General features: G+C 28.3%; 4 protein-coding genes across 4 annotated transcripts; 2 read left to right on the top strand and 2 right to left on the bottom strand.

Moving 5' to 3' along the window:
* The first annotated feature begins 84 nt into the window (after window positions 1–84).
* On the top strand, window positions 85–2,259 carry LOC119662449 (F-box/LRR-repeat protein 15). Its single transcript, XM_038072071.1, has 3 exons — window positions 85–126; window positions 187–953; window positions 2,033–2,259. Exons 2-3 carry the CDS (start codon window positions 202–204, stop codon window positions 2,199–2,201), a joined length of 921 nt encoding a protein of 306 aa, XP_037927999.1. The 5' UTR covers window positions 85–126; window positions 187–201; the 3' UTR covers window positions 2,202–2,259.
* A 1,750-nt stretch (window positions 2,260–4,009) lies between these two features.
* LOC119689764 (geranylgeranyl transferase type-1 subunit beta) lies at window positions 4,010–11,241 on the bottom strand. Its single transcript, XM_038104664.1, has 7 exons — window positions 11,219–11,241; window positions 10,786–11,135; window positions 10,569–10,719; window positions 8,845–9,001; window positions 8,614–8,777; window positions 4,673–4,825; window positions 4,010–4,596 (listed from the first exon to the last, which is right to left on the bottom strand). The coding sequence occupies exons 2-7, from the start codon at window positions 10,908–10,910 to the stop codon at window positions 4,189–4,191; spliced, it is 1,158 nt and encodes a 385-aa protein (XP_037960592.1). The 5' UTR covers window positions 10,911–11,135; window positions 11,219–11,241; the 3' UTR covers window positions 4,010–4,188.
* Window positions 11,242–12,937: 1,696 nt separating this feature from the next.
* LOC119688118 (probable 39S ribosomal protein L24, mitochondrial) lies at window positions 12,938–15,035 on the top strand. Its single transcript, XM_038102768.1, has 5 exons — window positions 12,938–13,105; window positions 13,197–13,350; window positions 13,452–13,645; window positions 13,722–13,917; window positions 14,797–15,035. Exons 1-5 carry the CDS (start codon window positions 13,022–13,024, stop codon window positions 14,910–14,912), a joined length of 744 nt encoding a protein of 247 aa, XP_037958696.1. The 5' UTR covers window positions 12,938–13,021; the 3' UTR covers window positions 14,913–15,035.
* LOC119688115 lies at window positions 15,031–25,231 on the bottom strand. Its single transcript, XM_038102767.1, has 6 exons — window positions 25,151–25,231; window positions 24,677–25,087; window positions 19,874–20,081; window positions 16,806–16,998; window positions 16,541–16,726; window positions 15,031–15,254 (listed from the first exon to the last, which is right to left on the bottom strand). Exons 1-6 carry the CDS (start codon window positions 25,229–25,231, stop codon window positions 15,068–15,070), a joined length of 1,266 nt encoding a protein of 421 aa, XP_037958695.1. The 3' UTR covers window positions 15,031–15,067.
* Between the last annotated feature and the right edge of the window lie 2,511 nt (window positions 25,232–27,742).

Here is a 27,742-nt window from a genome sequence, read left to right as displayed (position 1 = left end):
CTTTCTTAAAGTTTTTATATGCAAGCCAATAATTTTTTATCCGTACAGTATGCTTCAAACATATTGTATAGAAGAAGTAAATAGAAAAAATTTGTTGTTTGGAGTAGGCCGTCAAATAGAAAAATTGTAAATTTTGTTTAATTTAGTTGTGTTTACAAAGTTTATTCTAAAATTTTTTTTTCACAGCATATAATTAATATTATGGATATCTCAAATGTGCATAAATTAATTGTGACAGAGTCAAATATTGACAAAACGCAAGATGCTGAAGACGTTCCATACACTGATACTGAGCTAAACCTTTTCGATATTAGTTGGTCTGATGTTCTCATACCCAATGTGGCTGAATGTTTATCCTTGAAGGATTTATTCAATTTACGTTGCTGTTCACATGAGGCAAAACGTTTTGCAGAGGCAGCCCTGGAGATGCGCAAAGAAGTAGACCTAGCGGGTAATAACAGCAACAATATTGAGCGTGCTTTTGGTGTTATAGCCAAATGCTGTAGACGTTTGGAAACTATTCAGCTAGCAAGATGTTTTTGGTTAAAAGATGAACTCATGTTACCAATACTTGCTAAGAATACTCGTTTGCGTGTGGTTAATCTAAATGAATGCGTCAATATTACTCCATTGGCTTTGCAACCTATTATAATTGAATGTAAGGATTTGCGTGTTTTGAAGCTGTCACGTTGTCAATGGCTTACAACTGGTGCAGTTGATGCGTTAACTTTGCATCAAAATAACTTGGAAGAATTTGATATTTCGCATTGCCAAACCATTGGAGAACGTTGCTTAATTATATTCTTCAGAAAGCTGAACAAACTCACTGTGCTTTCACTGGCCAACACTCCCAGTGTTACTGATCAAGTACTTATTCAAATTGCAAATTATTGCCGTTCATTGATGCATATCAATTTGGTTGGTTGTACAGCAATAAGTGACTATGGTATACTGTAAGTATTATTCAATTAAATTTGCTAACAATTTTTTTTAAATCCTTCTTTTATTAGTTTATTATATATATACAATATCTATATATTGTATATATTATATATATATATTATATGTTGAACCACAATTCAAATAATTCATTATTATTCATTTACTATTATTCATTCATTCATTATTGTTTATTTATTCATTATTATTCATTCATTCATTATTATTCATTCATATATTAACAATTATTCATTACGTATTAAATACTTAATTGTTATATGATTAGTTTATTTTCGTGTCGAAACCAAAAATTTCAAGTGACTAGCCTTTACTGTGTCCGGGTATTGGCATATGTACTAAGATACTAAAATACTAAGGTACACTAGGTACACTATAAGGTACACTAGGTACACTATTCGTACTTGGCAATACACTAGGGCCATGGGTTTTTAACCATGAAAATGGTTATAGACTAAGACGGTGACAAAGCTTCAGTTAGTAGATAACTGAATGTTCGGAAGCACAAATATACAAATTCATTATTAGACCAATTATCTCGTGAGCATATTATCTACAGATAAATAACTACAAAACAAAACCAAATATGATCTACTATAACTCGTTCTTGATCCAGATCTTGACTACATCACTGAACTATGATATTGTATCTAATCCATATACTGCGTAAATAAGTGTTATATCTATTTCTATAAAACTATCAACTGTTAAATCATTTTACCATTAAAATAGGGCCCGACGTTTAGAAAAGTACAAATATGAGAAATAAACGATTCGATTGGAAATCAATTGGACTGTTTGTGTGTGCGTTGGGGCAGGGGAACAGATTAACGATATCATGAAAACTGCAAAACTGCAGTACTACCTTCCATGATGAACCATCCAAAACTACCTTTAAACTCAAGAACTGCTGTCATACATAAAACTGACGTATTTATCCGTGACAAGTAATTGTTTATATCCTGATTTTTATTACAGTTTCATTATATTCACTTAATTTATTGGAGTTTTTTCTTTTTGTAAATTAATGTAAATTATTTTAATTTTTTTTTAATTTCATGTTTTTTACTTTCAGAGCAATCTCTACTCATTGCACACGTCTGCAGTCGTTGTTCATTCGTCGTTGCCCTCACGTTACCGAGCGCGCACTAGCACCTCTGCGCAAGCGTATGTTCATAGATAGACCAGTGCATTCGGCATTTCCGCGCTATCCTGCTTACCTTAGTGACTTTCTTATTTACTAACTATAGAGATATTTTATTTATGTTCTTCAATTATTTTATTAAGATTTTTTGTTGTTGTTTTTTAATTATATGGTTAATTGTTTTTAATTCTTAATTGATTTTGTAGTTCCAATTAAAATTGTGATTTAATTCTTAAGAATATTTATACATTATACATTCTTTTGCAAAGTTGAATCTCTGCATAATTAGTTTTAATCGGTTATATATTTTTATACATACATATTTACAAATTAGTCATTCTAAATTATATTGTTTATGATAAATAATCCTCATATTTATATATGATATTTATTAACCCTTTTAAATATCTACACATTTAAAGATAAGAAGAAGAAAGGGTCATAAATATTTGATTGTAAACTAAATATACATTTTATTCTAAGTAATTATGTATACGAAAATTGTTGGTATTGTCATTTGAGGCCATTTATATAATATTACTTAATATTACATATAAAAGATTTTTAGCAATTTCAAATTTATAATTATGCCATTAATAGAGAAATAAGTTGGCAGTAATAAATAGTATTAAAGCAAAAAAAAACAAAAAGAAATTTCAAGTTTATAAATTGTAAAAAATGTCATCTAAATGTATTTTTGAATTTTTTTATTAACTCATAAATATTGTACATTGGTGTTTTTTTAAATGAATTAACCAAAGAGATTTACTATAAATCAATAAATAGTATTAAAAACAAAAAAAAAGAAATGTTTTATTAACTATTGCAACACCTCAAGTGTCTTAGCTTGTATAAATCATTACCAATAAGACTCTCTGTTGTTTTTGTAACCCCCTAGGATCTGCTTATGAAGTTCTTTTGGGAGGTGTCGAACAGTATTTGGTCGTTGCTGGCGACGAGAGGATTCGGGACGTAGACCCGGCCGTTCTTGTAAACATAAGGATTTGTGATAAGTAATGTCATCATAAAACTAGTCATCCTGATATTGCTGTCAGTTCTCTATTCTACTTTTTAGAGAAGTACTCATCCGTTAGGACAAAAGATATGTTGAATTGCCTAAGCTCAACAGGATGGATTTAGTTTTTATCTTATTTTTATATCTTAAGGTTTATTGCTAGATATGTGTTAGTGAAACGGCGAATAATCGGTAATTATGGTCAGCGGCAAGATAACTGCTGATGCGCCACTTTAACCAATTAACCAATTTGTTTATTCGATGTGGTAACATAAATGTTAAAGGATGATCTCCATGATATTATTGACTAGCCTCTTCTTAATAGGTTGCTTGTCAAGCAACATTGAAGACTACTTTGTGTAAAGTGTGCGATCCCAATTTATTTTTACTTCCGACTATATAAATAGATTCAAATCACCATTTAAACTTTCCTGGAAATGTTCTCTTTTTCCTTAAGAGAACAATAAAAATAGTTTTATATTTTTATAAATACATTGTTGTGACAACTAGACTATGGCATTAACTTCACATTTCGAGAAGCAAAAAAGTATATGAATCGAAGGGTGTTATTCTACAATGGAATTCCGTAATGTGTGCCCAAACTGCAGTCAAACCCCCTACCCCCTCTAACGACGCCCATCTGCTGTCTTGTCCCTCTGCACACACTAATCTTAGTCCAATCGACCTATGGACTCATCCCCTTGAGATAGCTATCCCTGTATGTGTCTTGTAATCCTTACATGTTATCTGCTTTTCAGATCGCGGCGGGCTACAACAACAATAACATAAGGGTTCAACTTCTATTACATCTTAAAATTTAAACTCTACTTCATGCATAGGAGTTGCCTAGTTGTAATTTGATAGTAATTGTTGAAAAATTATATATACAATAATTAAATCAAATGATCAAAATTTTATTAATTTTATTTAAAAAAATAGCATAAAAAATTTATAGTCAATAAAATAGTAGCGTACTTTGTCAGCGTATTTATTGTACTTGATTCAGACACACATACTATTAACCCTGAACTTGAACTGAGCTGTGTAAGCTGTGAAAGTTGTGAATATCATTTTACGCTTTAATTAGTGGCGAGGTAATCGTATCTGTATCACTTTCATGCTCTTTAGTTGAATTGAAATATTTATCATCTGTGGAATTTGTGCGCCATTGGGCGTGCAATTGCTGTAAACGCTTATATGCTGGCATTGCTATATTTAGACTTGGCATAACTGTAGCTAAGCCGGGTTCTTCTAAAAATGATAAACCACAAATGCCAAAATAAGTATGGAATGGATCAGTTGATGATTGTGCCCATTTGGAAAAGCCACCGACAATGGTATCCTGTGTTTCCAATATATATTTTCGATTCTCAATATAATCAGTCAATGTGAAGGCATTAAGTATACGTAAAGTAGCTCCAATCCAAAATGAATAACAGGTATCAACTGGTTTGTTGGGACGCCCTTGGAAACCATCAATCTAAATAGATAATGTAGTTAATAGGTAATGTAGTTAAAATGGTTTAAGTTTTTAATATAAAAGTGTACACATTTACCTGCCTAAACAAACACCAACGTTTAATACCTTCCAATGTTTTCTCATCGAGACGACCTAGTTGACCGCTTAAATGTAAAGCAGCAATAGCACAAAATGTTGTGCCCCCATGGGACTCACCTTCACCGCTTTGGCTCACACCATAATCATAACGCTACAAATAAAGAGTAATAAGAAAAAGTTTAATATAATTTTATAGTTAAGAATTAATAGAGAAGTTTCGAACAGTAGTGAGTTACAACAACAAAAATTATTTTTATATTATTTTAATGAATTGAGCTGTTTTGACTATTGCCAAATACCTATCATCAGTGGTCTTGGAAATATTTCTTGTATTTAATTATACGTAATTCGCAGTTATTCGTAAACAATTTCTTTTGTGAGGCTGCAAGTACCAGGGATTAAACTAGTGCCCTGCCAAATTTGAAGCTCAGAGTCAGCGCTCATTATACAACTGACCCAAAGCCGTACTTGACTTTTATGTTCGCACATTTTTTCTGGAGTTTTGTTAAGTTAAGAATTAATACGTAGTTTGAGTATTTGATTTATATTTGTAATAAATAATCAACTATGATTAGAAAATATTGGGCTAGGGAAAAAATATTGTTTTCCTATTTGCAATAAATTGCTAGTATATGTACATTCGTTTAAAAAGTTTGGATAAAAAAAATGCTACTGTCGTAATCCGAAAAAACTTTTAAGTTTCTGGGGCGCGTGGCAGTTGGTTGTCTGGATTGATAAGTGACTCCAGGACGCTAGTAAAAGAAACAGATACTCGTAGTGATCTGCTCATCAAAGAAAAAGTCATGTAGGAATGTAGAAGCAATTTTAGAAGATTCACATCTTCGAATCCAGATATAAAAACAGATGAGCAAATAAAGCTTACCCCCAAAAGGCACTGAAAATGCAGGTACGTACTTGTATAGAGTTGGTGTTGTTCGTTTGTTGTAAAATTCCTTTGGAGCGTGGTGAAAGGCACTTGGTCCTCGTGGTTGACGAGTTGCTGCCGCATATAGACCTAGCCGTTATTGAAACAAATTTGGCCTCGTATAGGCCTCATATAAGTTTTAATAAGAATAATAACAGTATAAAATTATGGATAACGTTCCAATTATGTACTTTTAAGCAGTCGCGACATTTTAACTCATTTCCATATTTTTTAAAGTTTTATTTATGGATCGATGTTGAAATGGAATGAAATGAACTGATTCTAGAACCTTTGAATTTATGGTTGACCATACAATAGTTTTAAGTATGGCCGGGTCTACATTCCGGAACCACTCGTTGCTAACGACGACCAAATGCCGTTCGACACCTCTCAAAAGGACTTCACAAGCAGGTTCCAGCGGGTTAAGACAACAACATGCTAGAACCTTTGAAATATTCGTTTTTTTTTGTAAGTCCGTTTAATTGTAGTGTGTTTGACTACAAGTATAATGTTAAGAACTTTAAACCTGCTAAATTAAAAACAATGACTTTGAGTGTTTTAACTGCACGAACTTTTGTTGTGCAAATTTCAAGATTTTTGTAATTTCTTTTTTGAATGTTTAGAAAAACCAGAGTTCGGAATGTGGTGCACAAAATCGCACACTGCACTGTGCGAGTGGAAATTATTTTTAAAATATGCACACGCACATTTGTGGTGTTAAGAAAAAAAATGCACGCACTCAAATTTGTTGTGCGATTTTAAATTTCACATCGCACAAAGCGATGATTGTGCACACAGATTCGTGCACACACATTTGTGCTGTGTGACTGATTTTTAAAAATGTGCACAATCAGATGTGCGAGAAAATTTTATGCTCGCACCGCACTGTGCGACAAAAAATTCTCTTTGCACACGAGTGTGCTGCTCATATTACGTTTGCACAAATGTGCACAAATGTGCGATTTCACAAACGTGCACAAATGTGCACAAATGTGCTTGTGCACAAACGTGCACAAATGTACGATTTTGCGCTTGCACCCAAGGGTGGAAAAAAATTACAGGAACTTCACAATTTTGTTTGAAATAGAAAATATTATTTTTTTGCAAATTTTGAAAAAATTTATAATTGCGTTCGTTGGGATCGTAACTTATGTTAAAAATTGCATAAATTAACAAATATTTAAAATAATTATTTTTGTTAATTAATGTTAACTAAAAATTATAACTGTCTTAACCTTATTTGTATTTTAACTTAAAATATTAGTTTTTTGTATATTACTTTGTGCATTTTTAAATGCAAATATAGTAAGTGAACTTAAAGTATTTGTTTGGAAAGTTTTGCACCAGTTTAAAAAAAATAAAAACATATTTTAGGAAGATTTTTTTATGCCCAAAAAATATGAAAGATTAGGAAAATATTTTTTTTGAACAGGTAGCAGGTATTGGTATTGGTGTATTTGTTTAATAAATTTTGCAACAGTTTAAAAAAGATAATACGGGAGGGCCACAAATATATATTTTTCTTCTCCAGAAATATGTATTCACATAGGTAGAGTATCTAACATTCATTAAAAAACGCGAAAGATTAAGAAAATATTTTCTTGAACAGGTAGCAGGATTTTAGCGCCCTTTCTACTGTGATAAGTAAGCAGAGATATAATTTAAGTGAAAAAAATATTTCAGCAATGTTATTAATAAGATTAAATGAAAATTTATTTCAAAAAATATGTAATAAAAATTATATATTTTATAATAAGAAATTAAGATATTAAATTATAAAATTATTTCAATAACTTTGTTAAATTTAAGCTGTAATTAAAGATAAAAAATTAATTGAAATCTAATAAAAAAATTAATTCATGTTGTTGTAAAAAATATTTAATTTGCTTTTTATAACCTTACTAACGAATCTTAGTGTACAACTTACTATTAAATAAAATTTTATGAAGTAGTCCAAAATTGATATATTTAATTTTTTCAAAGTACGATCCGTAGAACCGATCCTCTTTACTTATAACATTTCGAAACAAATACTCTTTCTCTATTAAATTCATGTACCTATTTAATATAACAAAGTTTTCAAGTACATTGTGAAATTAACTTTATTCCCATATTTTAAATTAATAAACCTTAAAAAAATAAGTAATATAAGCAATAAATGTAAATCTAATAATAAATTCAAAATTAAAATATAAATACAAAATTATTTCTTCAATAAAATATTTCGCATTAAGACCAAAATTAATACAAATCAGTTTTCCGTACTATTTTGCTGCGATATTTGTCATAATATTGTGCGCTTTTAAATCATAATTTTACACAAACGTGCAGTAGACATTTCGTCTCCGCACATTTGGGTGCATTTTTATTTTCGAGCCTGCACACAAAATGTGCTTCTCGTATTCTTTTCTGCACACGTTGTGTGCGAGGGCAAGTTGGCTGCCGCACACACAATGTGCTGTGCGAAATAACTTCGGCACAAACACCGAATGCGTGTGCGAGTTTTATTTCACTCCACCACACTCGTGTGAAATGTGCGTTTCGTTTGTGCACACAAGATGTGCACTTAAGATGTGCACAAAAATTTTCGCACACCACATTTGTAGTGTGAAATTTTAGAATCGCACAACATTTGTGCGTGGTGTTTTGCATTTTTGTGCACAGCACAGTGTTTTTCTGAACCCTGAGAAAAACCATTCATTTTTACTCAAATTCTTATATATATATAATATAAGGCTTTGGAAAGTCTACTAAGTTAGAAGGAAATAAGGAATAAAATAATAATATAAATGAAAGGGCGAAAGTGTAAAGAATGTTGGACGGGAATCGGAATTATGTAAAATGAATATGGGGCAATGTGATAAATGGTTATATGAACTAAAGTAAATATGGGAAGAGGAAATTTAAATTTATTTTCCATAAGCACAATTCTAATAAAATGATTAATTATTTCAAACTAAAACTAACGTCTATTTATAATATACTCTACCTAATAATAAATATATTATACTTACAATACTGTCTTTAATAAAACTATACATTTTATCTTTATCAACATTGCCCCAATAGTCTAGCAAATGACAAATAGCTGCAGCGCAATAAACAAAGCGCATATCACTTTCACATCCATTTATGCATGCGCTAAAACTACCATCGGATCGTTGGTTGGTAGCAACACCTGAGGTGAATGGAATGGAATGTAAAGGTGTAATCTCAGTGTATAAGTATGAAAATTGTATATTTACCATCTACAATACTCTGCCGATTCAAACGACTCAAGTCATCACCAAGTGTTATAAGCACACAGATGCTAGTGTATGTCATCGCTAAGTGACCCCATTGATAACATCTTATACTGTCAAGTAATTGTTTGTCATCACTATTTATCTTTACACGAGACCCCTGTAAAACATATTAAAAGCAATAAATAAGAAAAAACTTAGATCAACAAAGAAAATATAAAATAGTTGAAAAAAAAACATCAGAAATTATCTGATATTTCATTATTTTAAGTAAACCAATTGTGTTGAGTAATAGCAAGTCTAAAGATAAGTTCAACAAATGTTCACGCACAGAAGATAAAAATGTATGATATGCAAACTAGGAGTGTGTTGAGAGACTGGTGGAAGATGGTGGTGACACTTGTGTAGTTTATTATTAAACTTATATATTGTACAAAAAGAACTTAACATGTATTAATTTGTATTTATTTTAAAGAATAGACAAAGTATTTTCGTAACTTAATTGGTATAAAACTTGGATTCCGAAAGGCACTTAACAAAGACTCTTCATTTTAATCTCGGAACATATCATTTCAGATCATGAAACAATTTGAAATTATATTTTTTTATTAAAATTTAAAATTTTAGATAACACGTATTAGCTGCAATAACTATGTCCACTTGAGACCTTATGCTCCACTTAGGAAAGAAGGACTGCAGTAAGTAAGTAAGTAAGTAAGCTGCAATAACTAAGGGAGCTTAAATTCCTTTTTCAGCTTGACTAACGAAGCAGATATATACTCAAAACTCAAAAGTTAAAAAAGCACATTTTAAATATAAAATATATAGATATAAGCAAAAATGAATTGTTTTCAATGAAGTTCTTATGAGAGAACAATCAACAGATTATATTTTTCATCTTGATCCTGTTGTTGTTGCTGTGAACCGCTGAGACCTGCTTGTGAAGTCCTTTTGGTAGCTGTCGAACGGCACTTGGTCATCGCTGGCGACGAGTGGCTCCGGGACGTAGACCCGACAGTTCTAAGAGCGCCCTTTCTTGAAGATCTTGATCAATTACAGAACCTGACACTAAATAGCATTTTAGGCTTCGCCAAAGGTGGTTTTAAACCCTGAGTTTTTTTTTATATACGCCAACACAATGGGCCAATAGGCCTAAGTGAGTCCTCTAGGGATTGCCGGTATAACCTAACCTAACTAAGAATAAAAGACTGAACTTCTAGGTCCTTCGGCCGGATATTCATTTATAAGTACGCATTTATGTAGAAAAAACTTCAAACCTTATTTCCGTTTAAAGGTTTAGGCTAATTTAATACAACTACAAAACACATTGTTTTGTTACTATAAGTATTAAATAATACTAATAAATTAATTCAGTTATTTTAAACAAGTTTGGCCAAAAAATAGAACAAAATTTTATGCTTAACGCATCAGACAATCAGAAATGTAAAATTTGTCAACTATAATAGCAAAAATGATAACAAATTCAGGTTTAAACATCAACAGACAATTACCGCAGTGAATTAATAAATAAATCGTATTAATCTCAAACAACATGGACCATAGATGAAACACGTACTGATAAGCTAAATCTACATACTAACTCAACAGTTAACTGCTCAACGCAGATATTTATGACATGTCATAAATACAAAAACTAGTCATGGTAAAAAAAAAAACAAGTAGTAAAAACATAAGAGCGCACTGTAAATATTTGCTAATGGTTATACCTGAAAACCACCCCTGCATGGTTCATTTTCGTATGGTTCTACTAAACCAGTATAAATCCATTCGATTATATCCTTTCGCATCTGCGGTGTCAGTAGGTGTAAAGAGTTAAGTACATCCAAGCCGCATACAGAATAAAATGCTATTGTTGGTCTAAAAATTGATTGTTAACAATTTTATTTAATTAATAATAAGTCATTATTTATAAGAGTGTCCTACCTGGTACAATCGTGTGATGCCAATCGAGCTGGTAAGACGTTAAGAAAACGTATAAAATACTTAGCATGTTTGGTAAATAAAACTGGCTCTTTACGTTCTTCAATGTTTAATGTGTTGTGAGACATATTTCATAAAAGCGTTATTAAAAATATATTTAAAAAAAGAAACAAATACCAATGTGCGTTGTCCCCTATGACTAACCGTTGTATAAAAGATACGACTATTCCGTACTTTAAATTTTATTAAAATCGTACAACACCCTCACTTATCGGCAAATTCTAATTAACTAAAATTTTGGCCTGTGCTCTTAACTCAATTGACTCTGATTCATTTTGGTGTGTGTGTGGATTCTGTAACAATTGTTTATCAATTTTATGTATATTTTAACAAAACAAAATAACTATTAGCAAAATCTTAATATGTATTTACGTACAGTAAGGTAAACTGCAGCGGAATGATTAATACCAGCTGTCGTGGTGTATTTGATATTTTTTGTTTTTGGTGTGGTGGCAAATTATTGTAGCCAGCGTGTACAGTACATACGAAAAATGTTAAGCATATGTTGATGAAAACTCGTTCGTGCATATATAAAGTGCATGAGAGGCAAAACAATTAAATTTTATTTATTAATCATAATATTAATATGAAACATATAATACATAACAAATTTGATATAAAAACATAGAATTATCCACTACATATGTACGGCATTAAATAAAGCTCATAACAATAATAAAAGAAGCAATAAAAATACCCTCTTAGGTCATTTTTTAATACGTTTACTATTGCTTTGTTAATATGGAATATTCCTTTTTAAAAACGAATGGTATATACTTTTTAACTGAATGGTTTAAGAATTAATAATTATGAAATTAGAAAATTCATAGGGCATAATAGATCAGTTCTTATATTGTACAGGTAAAAATTTGTCAAGTTACAAATAAAATTAATATAATATTTTCTTTGTAAGAAAAGCAATTTACACACAAAGTAAGGAAACAAGAAAAAAATAGGTAAAGAAAAAATAAATCGAATGTTTTTATATTAACTGATTGATATTGAAAACTAATTGATATCGTAACCGATGAAGTTTCACTGGGGTGGGATTAGTACTAGTTATAAAAGTTTAGCGATATCGTAACCGATGAAGTTTCACTGGGGTGGGATTAGTACTAGTTATAAAAAAAGCAAATCAAATGTTTTTACCTTAATTTACTGATATTGAAAATTATTTGAGAATATAAGTTTAGCGCCATGATGTACAAAATAATTGAGCTGTTACTTTCATATTATTAGCATCGATCAGCTGTTTTATAATTTTATTTGATTTTTTCTTGACATGTTTGTTTTAGTCTTGTGCAGTACTATATAATATTGTTCACTTGCACTAACTTCTTTTCTTTGCAAGGAGAATTTTCAATTAATGCATTTTCACAATTAACTATATAAGTTAAGTATTACGTGCTCTTTTCAATATAAAATATTTGTAGCAATACAAAATATTTCATATTTAAGCAAATGTTGTTAATAATAACAAACAGCAAATGTTTAATAGAAAATTTTAAACCAAGAAAATCTTTTGGGTGCAGTAAAATGCAGTAAACTGTGCGAAAACTGTTACAAAAATTGTGTTTTTTAAAAACTGTCTCCAATTATATTGTAGTGTGGCATGAGTCATTAGTAGTAATATTATATAAATTGATGGTAATATAGTATTGCATTCAATACTATGGTATGATGTTTTTATTCCATTTGTTATATTAATGAAGACACCTCTTTATGCAACTTTTTATATTATGTTATATACTTCAATATAGCTTGGTCTTTGATATATACAATTTTTAGGTTTAAAATTGATTTGAAATAAATGTTGAAATTGTTTATACTAGTTAGTGTTAGTTGATATTAGGTTTTTGTAAGTGTGATCAATTTAAAATATATAAATCTGAATATCCCGAATAATATACTAAAACGCCACATGGCGTAGCGCAAAAAGTTGCTCAAAATAGATAAGTCATTATATCATAATAATAAAGTAATTTAGTATTACTTATTAATAGAATATATCAACCAACTTTAATGTTTCGTGTAAAAGCCGAAACTGTGGTGAATTTTCGCTTTTGCTACTTCGCTTTTGTTATGCAGCAGCTGCTTTTGCTGCACGGCAAAAAAGAAACTAAACACGTTTGCCGTAAATTTTTGTTTTCTAAAGACTTTATAAAAATTAATTAAAACAATGCGTATAACACAGATTTTACGTAGTAAGTTAAAGGATTTTTCAAATCTGCCAAAGGAATATATTGAAAGAAGCAAAAGACAAGTAAGCATACGTGAAATATCAATAGTGTTTCTATACATCAAAAATGTTTTTGGAGTAAATTATATAAATTTTACTTTACTGGATTTAAAAGGTTTATTGGGAAACACCAAAAGCTGTCAATTATTTGCCTCGCACAATTGAACGTAAGAAGTTCCGCTACACGACAAATCGATCATGGACAGGTCAATTCAGGCAACAAAATTTGCCTAACACAATCCGCAAGAAAGTGTTCATGCAGCCCATCGGTAAATAGAGAAAATTATTTTCATTATATCGCATATAAAATATACATAAAATGTGATATTTAACAAGTAATTGTGTATTACGATGCTTTTAATGTTTCTAGAGGAGTGGAGCTATTTTCGTGGGGATCGTGTAGAAGTACTTGTTGGTAAAGATAAAGGCAAGCAAGGCATTGTGACACAAGTTATTCCTGAACGTAATTGGGTGATTGTCGAAGGTCTAAATTGGCATTACCGTCAAGTTGGTAAGGATGAAGACTTTCCCGGCATCATTGTGAAATCGGAGGCTCCATTAGATGTAAGAATTTGTGTTTTTATTTCAGTTTAAGAAAACTGATTAAATCCTTTACTGTTCTTTATGGTATTCTCTGTAGGTTGTGACTGGTATAAGACTAGTAGATCCTTCTGACTTGCAAGGTTGTGAGTTTGAATGGCGTTTCACAGAGGAAGGTGAGCAGGTACGTGTCTCTAAGCGTACAGGCCGTTTGATACCAATACCAGAAATGAATAATCAGACTCATGATTATAAATCGCCCGCAGCTTATGTTGAACGTGATAAAGATACCAAAGGTATGTTTGCTTTTTTGTTTTATATTATTATGTATTATTATATTATGTTTTATATATATATATATATATTATATAAGATATTTTATAATATATAATATTATATACAATATTATAACTATAGTACTTATATGAGATTACCTATATGATGTCTTTCCTTAAAATAATTACAGAACTAATAGTAAAGCTGTCATTTTTGGTTGCTTTCTACATTTTAAGTCCCGTTTATTGTTATAACAATAAAATTTTCTAAATTTTTTAATAAAAAAGCAGTAAGTGAATTATGGAATGGGAATTTCGAATAATTACAATTGTCTTCGACCATATCTCAACCCTTTAAACTTAGAAAAAATTGTAAACCCATAAATAATGGTTAAAATTGTTTTATCTACATTTTTGTCTATGACTTGTTTTTTATAAAATAAATTCTTGACGAATCTTGACAAATAAATCTGTATATTTAAACAGAATTTTAGTTCTGCTGGAATGCAGATTTAAATTCTTGTCACAGTTTTTGTGACTGGTCGGCTTTGATCTGGTCTAGAAAGAGATTGTTAGGTTTGGTCTTATATCACCGTCTGTTAGTAGAAAATCTTCAACGGGTGCTATTATGGTTTTCTTGTTCTGAAAACATTTATTGCTCCTATAAATGTTTTCGAAACAAGATCGGTTTAAAGCACAAAAGATTTGTAATAGTCATAATGTGTCGTTCAGTTGGGAGCTTGTACTCTGTTTATTTCTATTCTTTTCATTGGCTTTCAGTATTCTGTTTATATCTATTTCATATTTATAAATATAGCTTTTAAGGATTAGATTATTGTCATGGATAAAATAATTTAATAATGTATATAATGAAGTGTATTACTTATATTTTTTTTATAGCCGCCACTGTTGGAGAAATCACATTCACACCAAAATTGTGTACCTTCGAAATGGATATAATGGAAGAAATGGGCATCAAAGAAGATCGTGAAGCACACAAGAGTTACTGGTATTAAACTCGTACAAATGCATATTAAACGTTTTGTTGAATGCAATAAATAGTTTGTGTAATTTAAATATAAATTTATTATGTAAAAACTGTTAACTATAATAAACACTTTTAATGATCTTAATTTAAAAATATATTTTTAGAAGTACAGAGACTTATTTACTAACTGCGTGCAGCCGTAAACATTTCCTCTCTATGTTCTCTCAATGTTTTCGACAAGTTACGTACAGTTTCTTCAGCTTTATCGAAATCCTTACGTAAAGTTTTATTGAATGTTTCATACAACCACGTTGAGCCTTTTGACATGTTGCTTTCATAGGCCGCAAGTACTTTGGAAGTGTGCTCATATCTAAAATGTGGAAAATTAACGTAGTCAATTAATAGGAATTAATTTTTAATTTTAGATTTAGTTTTTTAATTTAACTGTATTCAAAGTAGTATTCATAACGAACTCCTTAACTCGGTATTTGTACAAATCAGTAACATATTTAGACGGGAGGTTAAGGGAGATATAACCCCATGTTCCATGAACTCTTTGTGCTAATATCACTTTAAATCAAATCTAAACACAAATCATGTTTATTTTCATAGTTGCCGATATTAATAGAATAATAGAAGATGATATTATAAACTGTAAATAATTAAAGCAATGTATCTATAAGTATAGCGATATAATCTATTGTACAATGTATCTGTTATACATATATTTCATGTACTGTGGTATGCAGTGAGAAACTTAAGATGAAGTGAAAGCTTATTATAAACCTTTTGCCTGTCATGAGTAGCTGTCATGAGAAACATACAAAAGTCCGCTTATTACATTTGTTGAACGTCATAAGGAGTAGTAGAAACAGCTGAAATGTAAAAATGGAAAAGGATTCTATTTGGGATAGAACTGAATTCTTCTCTAGATAACAAATAATATCATACTATTTAATCATATGCACAATGCATGAGTTTGTAGCTTTTCAAAAAACCAAGTGACTTGCTGTTATAACAGAATGTACATGAAATTTATAGGTAATGTCTTTCCGGAATTTAATCTTATGTCTCTCCGGAATTTAATTGAAATAAATAAATATTATTAAGCAACTGAATGAATACTCCTGGGACAGAATTTTAATTGTAAGGTTATATTTATATAATGTAGTGATAATAGATAATGTCTTTCCGGAATTTAATCTTATGTCTTTCCGGAATTTAATTGAAATAAATAAATATTATTAAGCAACTGAATGAATACTCCTGGAACAGAATTAAATTGTAAGGTTATATTTATATAATGTAGTGAGATTTGCATATATGTGTTTATACTGTATTTTAGGTTAAAGCTTCCGGTATAGTATTGTCGCTTCTAATAATACGAGTACATCACGTTTGCCAAATTTATAATTCTACCAATGCCGCCACCATAGGTAAAATATTTCTGGCTTTCATTTCCAGAAATATTTACTGAGATATCATTAGCCTTATAAAAAACAGTTAAAAGAGCAACGGAAAAAGGCTGTGAACACTGATTCAGATCCATATCTTAAGGATATGGATTGCAAATTTAAACTAATTAAGTATTTATTTCTCTTTTTTACATAGTCTAGTTTTTAGGTTTTCGATTTTGCTTATATAATGAATATTTACCTTGCAAGATTTGCAATATCGGTTATAATATAAACATTGCAATGCTTTACGGCTAATATTTGACGGTTGCTGACGTATTTTATTTCGACATGTGGCAACGATAGCTGTGCACACTCAAGTGATATCAAGGAAGCTTGTAATGTATTTCTGCATTCTAAGGCAGCCTGTATCTTGTCTTTTGGATTACTATAATTAAGATAGCGGTTATATTTAAAAAAATATATATATTATATATTACAAAAAATATAGATCAGTTCATATTTACACAATTTTTGCCACTTTGCGCCATTGGTGTAGACATTGAGTAGCTGAGTTAGCACATGCACGCAGGAGTGTACCGCATATGTGCCACTGTTCCAGGGCACTTCCCAATTTATCACGTACATCTCGTGCAGTTTCTAATTGACTATCGAGACTTTCTTCCAATCGACTCATATATGTACCACCGCTAATAAAAGCTATAAGAGAATAAAGCTTGTCATCTCTATATAATATATATATGCAATATTTTTATATACTACGAGTGTATTATAGCATATAGAATATATTATACTATGTAGTGTGAATAAATATATAGCATAATAATATATATAATTTATTATAATAAACGTATGAATATTTTAAGTGATCATTTGATAATATGTGCATATATGTAGGTACCGGAATTTTCTGGTATTAAATTATTAGTTTCTTAATTGTTATTTTATTAGTTTTTCTTAATTATTATAATGTTTATCACGATAATTTTTTAAAAATAATTTATTATTATATTAATAATAATAAATTCGTTGTGTTCTTCTCGGGTACCAGCTTACCCGACCTACATTAATCGATAAGTCAGGCACAATTCTGCTGCATGTAATCTCACAGTACCGTGTCTCATAAAAACATAAAAGCATATTTAAACATATTCCTTTTGTTGCTAAGTGTTAAGATAAATTGATTCAAGTTTCTGAGTCGAGATAATGTCGCTAATGAGCTGACTACTGTAGTAAAATTAAACAATTCCTGTTGCAATAAACGACCATAAATCCTGTCTGTTTATAGAGTACGGGTATCAAGAAAAGAAGTATTAGGGGTGAACTCTCAAAGAAGCGTCGCCATATACGTATGGTCGGGAACCCAAACCGGAGTTATCAAGTATGTGTGTATTTTGTCTAAATTTGTGAAACAGTTTGAATGACTGCTTAAAATGACTTTTTTATGAATACTATATTATTATATTATTGTTAATTAATTATTACCATTTAATTATTATTATTCTTATTTACTCATAATTCCTACTTAATATTATACATTTATTATTATAGCTTATTTTCTATTTATATAATTATTTACTATTATTATTGCATTATGTTGATGTTAGCACGTTATTATGTTTCACTTATTATTAAGAATTTATTTATTTATAAATTATTTATTTTTACTAATACCTAATTATCATTATTTATTATTTGTTATTATTTTTATAATATTAAAACTAAAAATTAATATTTTTTAATTATTTTAAATGTTTCTATCATTTAATTATTAGCATTATTTATTTGGTATTAATTATTTATAATTTTTTATTTATTTATTTTATATTTACCTATTTATATAATATTTATTTACACAATTTCATAATTTAGTAGAGAGATTTCGAAAAGTATACAATTATAATAACAAAAATTATTTTTATATTGTTGTAATTAATTGAATTTTTTATTTTTTATATTATTTCATTTTATCATTTATTATTTAAAATAAAGTATTAATTATTATTTATTATAATTATTATAATTTTATTAATTTATTATTATTTTTCTTTTTTATTACTTTTTTTATAATTTTTTTTCTTTATTATTATTTATTTACTATTACATATTTTTTATTATAATAATTGCGTGTTTATTTTAATTATTTTTAATTATCATTATGAATATTTAATTATATACTACTTACTAATGTTTTAAATTTTATTGTTACTTAACTGTTATTATGTGTCTTGATTTATTTATTATCATTATTTATTTAGTATTATGTATTTAGATTTCGAAGCCTCTCTATTATTTATTTATTATATATATTTTTTTATTATTTATGTATTTATTAAGTATTAATTATATATATATTTTAAGTATTAATAATTATCTTTATATTTTGTTTATTTATATAAATATTTATTAAAATTTTATTGTTTTTTTTAAATATTATTGTAATTCATTGAACATCATTTATTTATCATTATTAATTATTAAGAAGAATTTACTCATATTTTATATAATTTATAATTTATTCATCGAATATTAATTATTTTTTATTTTTACTATCATTCAGTTATTGTTCTTTATTTATTTATATTTATTTAAAATTTATCAATTATTCACTTACATTTTTTTTAATCATATTGTTATTTAATTATTATTATTGTTATTTATCACTCTTCATTCATCATTATTATTTGTTTAGAAATTTAAATTTATTATACAATATATATTATATGTTATATACTCAATAAATTAATTTTTGATTATTGTTGTTAATTAATTATTTTTATTTAAAAAACATTAATTATTTTTTATTTTTACTATCACTTTATTATGATTTTACTTATTGATTTATTTATTTACTTAAGTTTTATTTTTATTTATTAATAAAATTATTATTATTGTTTTTTTATCATTATTTTTTTATTATAATTATTTTTTTTATAATTATTTATTTCTTATTATTATTAAATTTGTAGTATTTATCTGTTATACATTTATTATATATTAGTTAATTTCCATTTCTACTACTATTCAATTAATATTATTTATTTATATATAAGATTTTATTATTAATTTGCATGTTTATTTCAATTTTTTAAATTAATAATATTATTTATTTATTATTATTTTTCAGTATAATATTTATTTAATATATATTATCAATTTTTTATGTTTTTATTATTATTATGTTTCTTAATTATTTATCATTTTTGCTATCATTAAATTATTGTTATTGTTTATTAGTTATAATTTATGTATAATATTTTATTTTTAAATAATATTTATTCACTGAAATTTCATTTTAATTATTTGGTTATTATTTTTATTTTTTTTTTATAATTAAATATTTTTTGTTGTTATATATTTATCTATATCATTTAATTATTTTTATTATATATTTATTATCATTCATTTAATATTGTTTATTTCTAATATTTTATTTTTAAATAATTTTTAAATAATTAATATTTTTTATTATTAATTTATCATTCATTAGTATTTATATAATTAAGTGTTATTATTTAAACATTATTATGTTTCATAATACAGTTATTTTATAATACAGTTAATATTTACTTACCGATAATACCGTCCTGATTTACGTATAATTCATTCAGAGCAGCATAACTTTCCATGTGTGCTTTCAGTCGTACTTTCGTATGATCTAAAATCTCCGTAAAGTATCTGAGAGATATAAGATGCAATGCTGATTCGCTAAGATTTGCAAAGAAATCTTCATGCGTGGAAGCCTTATTTACATCACCAACCACGCCCAGATTCAGGGCTAACTAAAATTAGTTAATATTTTAATTTATAAAATTCGATTAAATTTTATTTTTATTTTAATTTAAAGAATAATTAATAATCTTTCATTGAAGGTTGATGTGCAAGGGTATACTTTCGTGTCATTTAATTATCCGTGCAACAAAGCTAGTTTCTCTTTAATTGCTGATTGTTAAATTAAGTAAACAAAAGGCTTGCATGCTTTACAAAAATTTTCACTAGACACTAGATGCTTATAGGTACATAGGATTATATGGATATAAGTATATTTATATTTACAATTACATATGTACTTATGTGTATAGTTTCAATTCAATTCAATTATTTAATATTAATATTTTTAATATTTATGGACGGTTTTCTCACTTAAGAGGAAGCCAGAGCAGGAGTTCATGAAATGGGGTTGAAATATTTGAAAGACTTATAGATGAAAACACAACTATCATTCAAACAGAAATTCAAACGATAGACAGGTGTTCATCTTTTAATCTTCAACGTAAATATCAGAACCGTAGAATACTCATCCTAACTGACAGGCCGTCAAAAATAAAGGCTCTCAATTCTCATCAGGTGACTTGAAGACTAGTGATGAATTATTTTGAAAAGGTGAACTTCTATTGTCGAAACAGTCAGATAAGGATCATATTTCCAGCAAACGATATTATTATTAACTATATATTATTTATAGTTCTGGGACCATTTTGTATTACCTCCTAATACTCGTATCTTTTCATCTTTTTCAAAGAAGAGGAGAGGCAAAGAAAGCTATACTGGTGTAATCTACTATAACCTCTGCAATCATAATTGAAATCGCTTTTAGGAACTTTAAATCTAACACGATTTAAGAATTGTAGGCAACCAACCAAAATCAATTGAAGAATTATATTTGAAACTCTGAAAAGGAATTGTAGGTTAAATTAACATATTATAAAATTGGTTTGTGTAAAGATTTTCAGGGGACCATAGAAGCATGAAATGGGGCGACCTTGTTTATATGTCCACAAACCCATATGAGGGTGATATATGCAAGCTGGTTAAGCCTGTTATACGATTGCACACTACTTCAGTTTCACATTTTTGAAGCACGTGAGCTCAGTAGTCAATTTGTTACTATCAATCTTTTTCTTCTGATTGGTATGTCAAGAAAACATAATGGATAATATAATAATTGTAAAAACAATTCATATTTGAAAAGTGTTAATAAAAATACATAACCATAATATTTTAATCATGACATGCTCAAATTTATGTTTGGTGAGTACCAAAACCGTCTGTCCATCCCTCTTTGAACTTACATCATTACAATACTGAAATCGTTTCTCTTTTATAGAACGTTATTTATATGTATAATAGTTTGTTTGCTTTAAAGCAGTGGTTCCTAATATATTTTTGTGCAAGAACCACTATGACATTTTTATGTTCTCAAAAGACAAACTACAAGCTATGTATCGATACCTGTTAAATATGATTCACGGATCATTTTTAACCATCCGCGGACCACCTGTCGGGAACCACTGTTTTGCAGTGTTTTAACTAAATTATGCACTGATCAAAAATTGGAAGTATGGAAGTGTTGCTCCATTTTCAATACTTAATAAGATACAAAGTATTAAAGAGTCGTTTACCCGAAAAAAGTCTTCAGTTAAAATACCCCTTATATTTAAGAGCGGTCCATCTAAATACTTTAAGTTGTAAGATGGTTTAATCAGTTCCAGGCTAATAGAGATAATTTAATTTGTTGCCAAACGTGTAGAAGACTACGATGATTAAAAATTATATTATTGGAAAGATATAAAATCTAGCAATCTTATCAATGTGATGCTAAGAAAAGGTTTTTCTTTACAATAAATCAATAAGCTTATTAAACCGTAATCTAAATCGTATGAGGATCTAATGATCTAAATAATCAATTCGACAGCGACATTCTTCAAGTCGAATTCAATAAGAGTTCTGTTTTTGGCGCAACTGATTTCACAGAAGGGCTAGGTTTCCCAAAATTGTATTACCGTTATACACTGATCTTTACGACTTTGTTCTTAGTTAAGTTACCAACAATTCTAGCTTGTTTAGGTTCTTAACAAATAACCATTTGATTTTTAATTGATAAGAAATATAACATAACACATGATATGATAGAGTTTCGAAGAAAATTTTCGGTAGATAAGGCCTTGATTGGTACTTCATAATCCATATAGAGTTGGATAGAGTTAAGATTTTTTTGATTTAAACTTTTGTTATTACTTGAAAAACTCGTTATACGTTATAGAAATTAGTATATTATGATTAAAACTTTTTGAAATGAATTTGAAAAGGCTTAAATATCAATGGGCCATTAAAACTGTTAAGAAATTAATTTTCTTCAGATGGCGGGTTTTGTAGGCACATTTATTAAAAATAACTGCGTATATAATATATGTCAATTTAAAAATATTTAATAAGTTATACAATATTTCCACTTATGTTATTTATCAAGTTTTGTTCATTAAGGCCGCTAATGCGGATAACTTATAATACAAAGTGCTTTCATATAAATGAGGTCATTATAAATAAATCAATTGATTTAAAACGATAAATGTCCAATGCAACTCTTAAAAATAAATTTTCCATAAGGGATATTACTTAAATTCAAAATATTTTTCATATGTTTTTTATTAAAATTTTAACGAACAAGCTATCTTACATGCATAAATCAGTCAATGCCAATGGAAACAACCAAATCTGAAATTTATTAACGTAAGTAGTTTTAACTAAATGGGAAACATGATATTATGGACATGATAAGGAAAACATTGTCTTGAAAAAGGAACTTTAGTATCAGAAAAAACGCAAAATAAATAAAAACGAGAGCTTATATTTTTTATAGGGTGTTTTTAAATAGACTATTTATTTAAGGGGAATAAGTCTTGAGTAGTGTCAATATTAATTAAAAATAAAATAGTATTAGAGCTGAACAATCAAATTTAAAAACTTAGATTATTTTATAACATTTTTTTTATTAAATAGGATGTATCTCTTATCCTGTATATATATATATATATATCTATTTATATCTTTTAATAATTGTAATTAGTAGGAGTGTTTTATCATATTAAGTTTTAGTTTACGAAAAGTCCACTCATATTAAATTTACTATAGAGCAAGAGAATTGTCCTTTAGTGAGTCTTACCGGAAATTCCATTCAATTGAGTACTACTGTTAAGTATCTTAACATATCTTTAGATAAAAGCGTATAGCGGAGTGGATTTATATAACCAAAATAAAAATAACTCAATTCAACAAGAAAAAAAATATACTAATTGTTGGATCCAAGAATTGAACCAAATCTTCTCAATAAAATTCTTTTTTACAAAGCTATTATAACAAAGCTATTTATGATAAGAAATATAGTTTTAGATTACTGGTAGTAACTTCAATATAGTAGAAATATTGCATAGATTGTGAATCCAAAATGTTTAAATTAATTCAGCTTCTCTGATTATTACTTATAAATGTATTCATAAAGACCTAGATATTTCTTATATAATAAAAATGGTTCTCAAATATAGTTTTAAATATATTGAAAGATTGAACCAACTCCTCTGCTTTTTTTACTAATAAATGCATCCATAAAGATCTAGATGTATCTTATATAAAACCAGCTTTTCTGGTTTTATACTAATAAATGCGTCTATAAAGATCTAGATGTATTTTATATAAAAGAAGTGTTCTCAAATATAGTTTTAAACATATTGGAAGATTTAACCCGCCTCCATGGTTTTTTACTAATAAATGAATCAATAAAGATCTAGTTGTATCTTATATAAAATAGGTGGTTCTAAAAAATAGTTTTAAGTATGTCGCAAGATTAAACCAGCTTCTCTAGTTTTTTACTAATAAATATATTCATGACGATCAAGATGTTTCTTATATAATAGAAGTGGTTCTCAAATATAGTTTTAAATATTTCGGAAGATTGAACCAGCTTCTTCGGTTTTTTACTAATCCATAAAGATCAAGATGTGTCTTATTTAGAAGAAGTAATTCTAAATATAGTTCTAATTAAATATCTAGAAAGATTAAGTAACCAAATTAATCCATATGCAGTGGCTCTTTTACTGAGAAGGTTAGAGGACTGAAAAGATTATACATCTTAGATCTTACATTGTGAGTAAAAAAATTATCATAAATAGTACTCAATAGATGTAAAAATGTAGTTAGCGGGCTTAATAGAGAATGTTCGTTCTCTTTAAGCTAATGTTATAAAATCTGCTTATTATAATCTATTTATATCAAAAGATTATAAATAAAATATGACCAATACATAGCTTAGATACTAACACAATTACGTTTCGGTATCAGTTCTTCAGATTGTGGAATTTCTAATGTTTTGAAATACAAATTGGTTACCTTCAATTGTGTGCGGATATTTTAATGACTTAGGTCAAGACCTGTGCTCATACAATAAATATTTACTACGTGTTCTTAATTAAAAAGTGTTAAATGCAATAAATTTTTCTTGATATTAGATAAACGGCAATTGTTTTGAGCTGTTTTTAATAAGCGAAATCACATACACACATGTGCATACAGGGAAATAGAAAGTAAATAAGTGAATACTTACGTTAGCTAAGTCCTGTGTGGGTGTGTTAGTTACAATGTCATTTCCATGGCGTGCCACTACGCCTACACCATTACCGATTGGTACAACGCCGTTTTGTTGTTTCGTAGCAAATGGTGTGGGATTCGCTGCTACGTGGAGAGCTGTTGTTGGTGTATCGTATGCATCCACAACTAAAATGTCCTCATTCGAATTACGTTGTGCGGCTAATGGACTAAGTTCGTCCTTTGGCTGTTGCACTTTTGGCACAACTTCCATGCCATCCATACCAAGTAAACTATTACGTTTGGTTTGTAAATGTTCAACCCAGGCTTCGGCTGTAGCCATACGTGGACCAGGGCAAGTAGATTCTAGCTTACTGATTTTTTCATCTAGTCTCACATATTCTTTAACGATACTCACAGGATCTGCAGACTGAAGAAAAATATACTTTTCGTAAAGAGAAATACAACTAAATTATCCAAATAATTAATTAACCATTTGTTGCCAACGCGCTAATCCATTAACAGGTTCCTCAGTTATGTTGCTTGTATCCATTGATGAACTACAGCCCATCATTTCCATAAAACATTGGCATGCATATACTTTTATCACACATATCCTTTGAAATTATTTTATTTTGTGAAGGTTTTATTTATTACTTTTATTTTACCTAAAAATTATAGATATTCTTTATAGGATTATAGAAATTCTTTGTTGTTTAACTTTTGCCGTTCGATTTATGAATGAATTTGTTTTCATTTTCATTTCGTATTTTGTTGCTCCATCGCGTATGTTCATTTATTTTGCATGTCACCGCCGCGAAATTAATCATTATCCTTGGTCACACTCCTACTTTTTTCCGGAATATACAGACAGGAAATGGTTCAATTGACCACAACACAAAAATTATTGTTTTGTTTACTTATGCAGTGGCTCCACATTTGTTTTGCCGCTTCATCAAATTAGAAAGTATTTTAGGTTTTGAGGTCATCAGAGCACAAGGAAAATTACTCGTACCTTGGTCTAAGGTGACCGGAAGAAAGCGATAATTATTTGCGAATAAATGAAGAAATTTTAGAAAGAATTTTCTGTGTAATTGAAAATAATGTTTGTGTGATATATGGTCAAACTTCCATAACTCGAACTTCTGCAACTCGAACTAAATAGAGTGCAAGTGGGTTTAGAGAGTAAATTACATACAATAACAAAAAAATTCTTTAACTCGAAGTCTCCATAAGTCGAACCATTGCTTTGCAAAATGGTAATTCGAATTATGGAAGTTTGATTGTACACTATTAACTGTTGAATTACTCTTAAACGTAATTGATAATCTTAATTAGTTTTTAGAAGTTTTATTAAAAAAAAACAGGATACCTTTTTGACAGCTATTGCAAGTACTAGGATAAGTAATAGGTTATTTCAGTTTACAGTTCAATTTATATGATTTTTTAATGATCTATAAAACATATACTACTAAAGGTACTATGTAAAAAATTTTACTAACGTATCGTATTTAACGCTTATAAAACAAGGTTACTGGTGGCAGAGAATACGGAACTTAAATACATATATATGAATGAGTAAAGAAGAAAAATCACAAAGAACTGTTTATATTTTCATATTTTTTGTTTTAGTAAACTTAAGTTTACAATGTTTAATAATTCAATTTAATATCATATTTCTACTACACCTAAAACTACTTACGTTAATAAAATTAAGATTTGGTTGTTTCCATTGGCATAAACTGATTTATGCATGTGAGATAGCTTGTTTGTTAAGATTTTATGGTAATATAAAACATATGGAAAATATAATATTTTGAATAATATCCCTTATGGAAAATTTATTTTTAAGAGTTGCATTGGACATTTATCGTCTTAAATCAATTGATTTATTTATAATGACCTCATTTATATGAAAGCACTTTGTATTATAAGTTATCCTCTATGAGATTCATGGCCAGAAAAAATAGACTAACTTGAATATACAAGTTATGATATAGTATAATGATAATAATAATATAATATAAAAATATAGTATTAGTATTGCTGTTAAGCTAGACTTACTTTGTATAGGGACAAAGAGACTTTATTTCTTTCTTTGTTATTCGAAACCCCTCTATAATATAAAAATATTATAAAAAAATATCTATTAAGTACTATACTATAAGTAATAAGTTATCGTTAAGGTAAGGTAGTAAATCGTTCAATTGCTCATAAAGAAACATCTTGCTTTAGTATGACAAAGCTACAATAACTGACGGGTTATCTAATATGAATTTTAAGATGCATTATCAATTGAACAAGAATCGATTGCGTAAAGTGGGAGAAGACTGTTTTTTCTGGAAAAGGATGAAATGTTTAGTAACATTTTGTTAAATTCATTGTTTGTACTATTGTATAAGAGGAGATACGACTATGTCTTGACAAGAGATCTACTGGCTTTTATTAAACAAGTAGTATAGATTATTAATGGTTTAGCATGAGGGATCAGATTTTTATTTTTTTTAAAAATAGGGTTTTATTATAAAAGTTAAATGAAGTTTAATAAAAGTTTCTTACTGCATAAGAATGGTTCAGTTCATTCAATATTTAGATCTATATAACAATAATTAAATATTGGGTTTGATATGATACGTGTGTACTATGTCCAATAGCAATGACTGTGACGTGTGTATTATTAAAAAATTCCCAAAACAAATTTTTTATAATATATTAATCATAATATATGAAGTTTTAATACTAATATTTCGAAAAGAAAAAATTTGCAAACATTTCTTTGACAATTATAATGTTTAGATATATTAGTGAATATAACCTTTTTAATGTATAATCAAACTAAAATCGTATTTACTGGCAAAAATAGAAATCTAAAATTCTATAGAATACCAAGTTAATATATTGCATAATCTGTCAGAAAAATGTTTGCAATTTGTAATTCTTAACTAAGGTCAAAGTGTCTCCCAAAGGCTTTTCTATTATTTAAATCGTGACATTGAACTCTTTAATGTACTGAACTAAATATGCGTTGTAGTTTTGTACATCTGTTAAAAATTTTCTTGTAACTTCAACAAAATACACTACCTAT

The sequence above is a fragment of the Teleopsis dalmanni genome, chromosome X, assembly GCF_002237135.1.
Source record: "Teleopsis dalmanni isolate 2A chromosome X, ASM223713v2, whole genome shotgun sequence".
NCBI lineage: Eukaryota > Metazoa > Arthropoda > Insecta > Diptera > Diopsidae > Teleopsis > Teleopsis dalmanni.
Note: the sequence above shows the minus strand (reverse complement) of the source record. Positions and strands in the feature narration are given on the sequence as shown.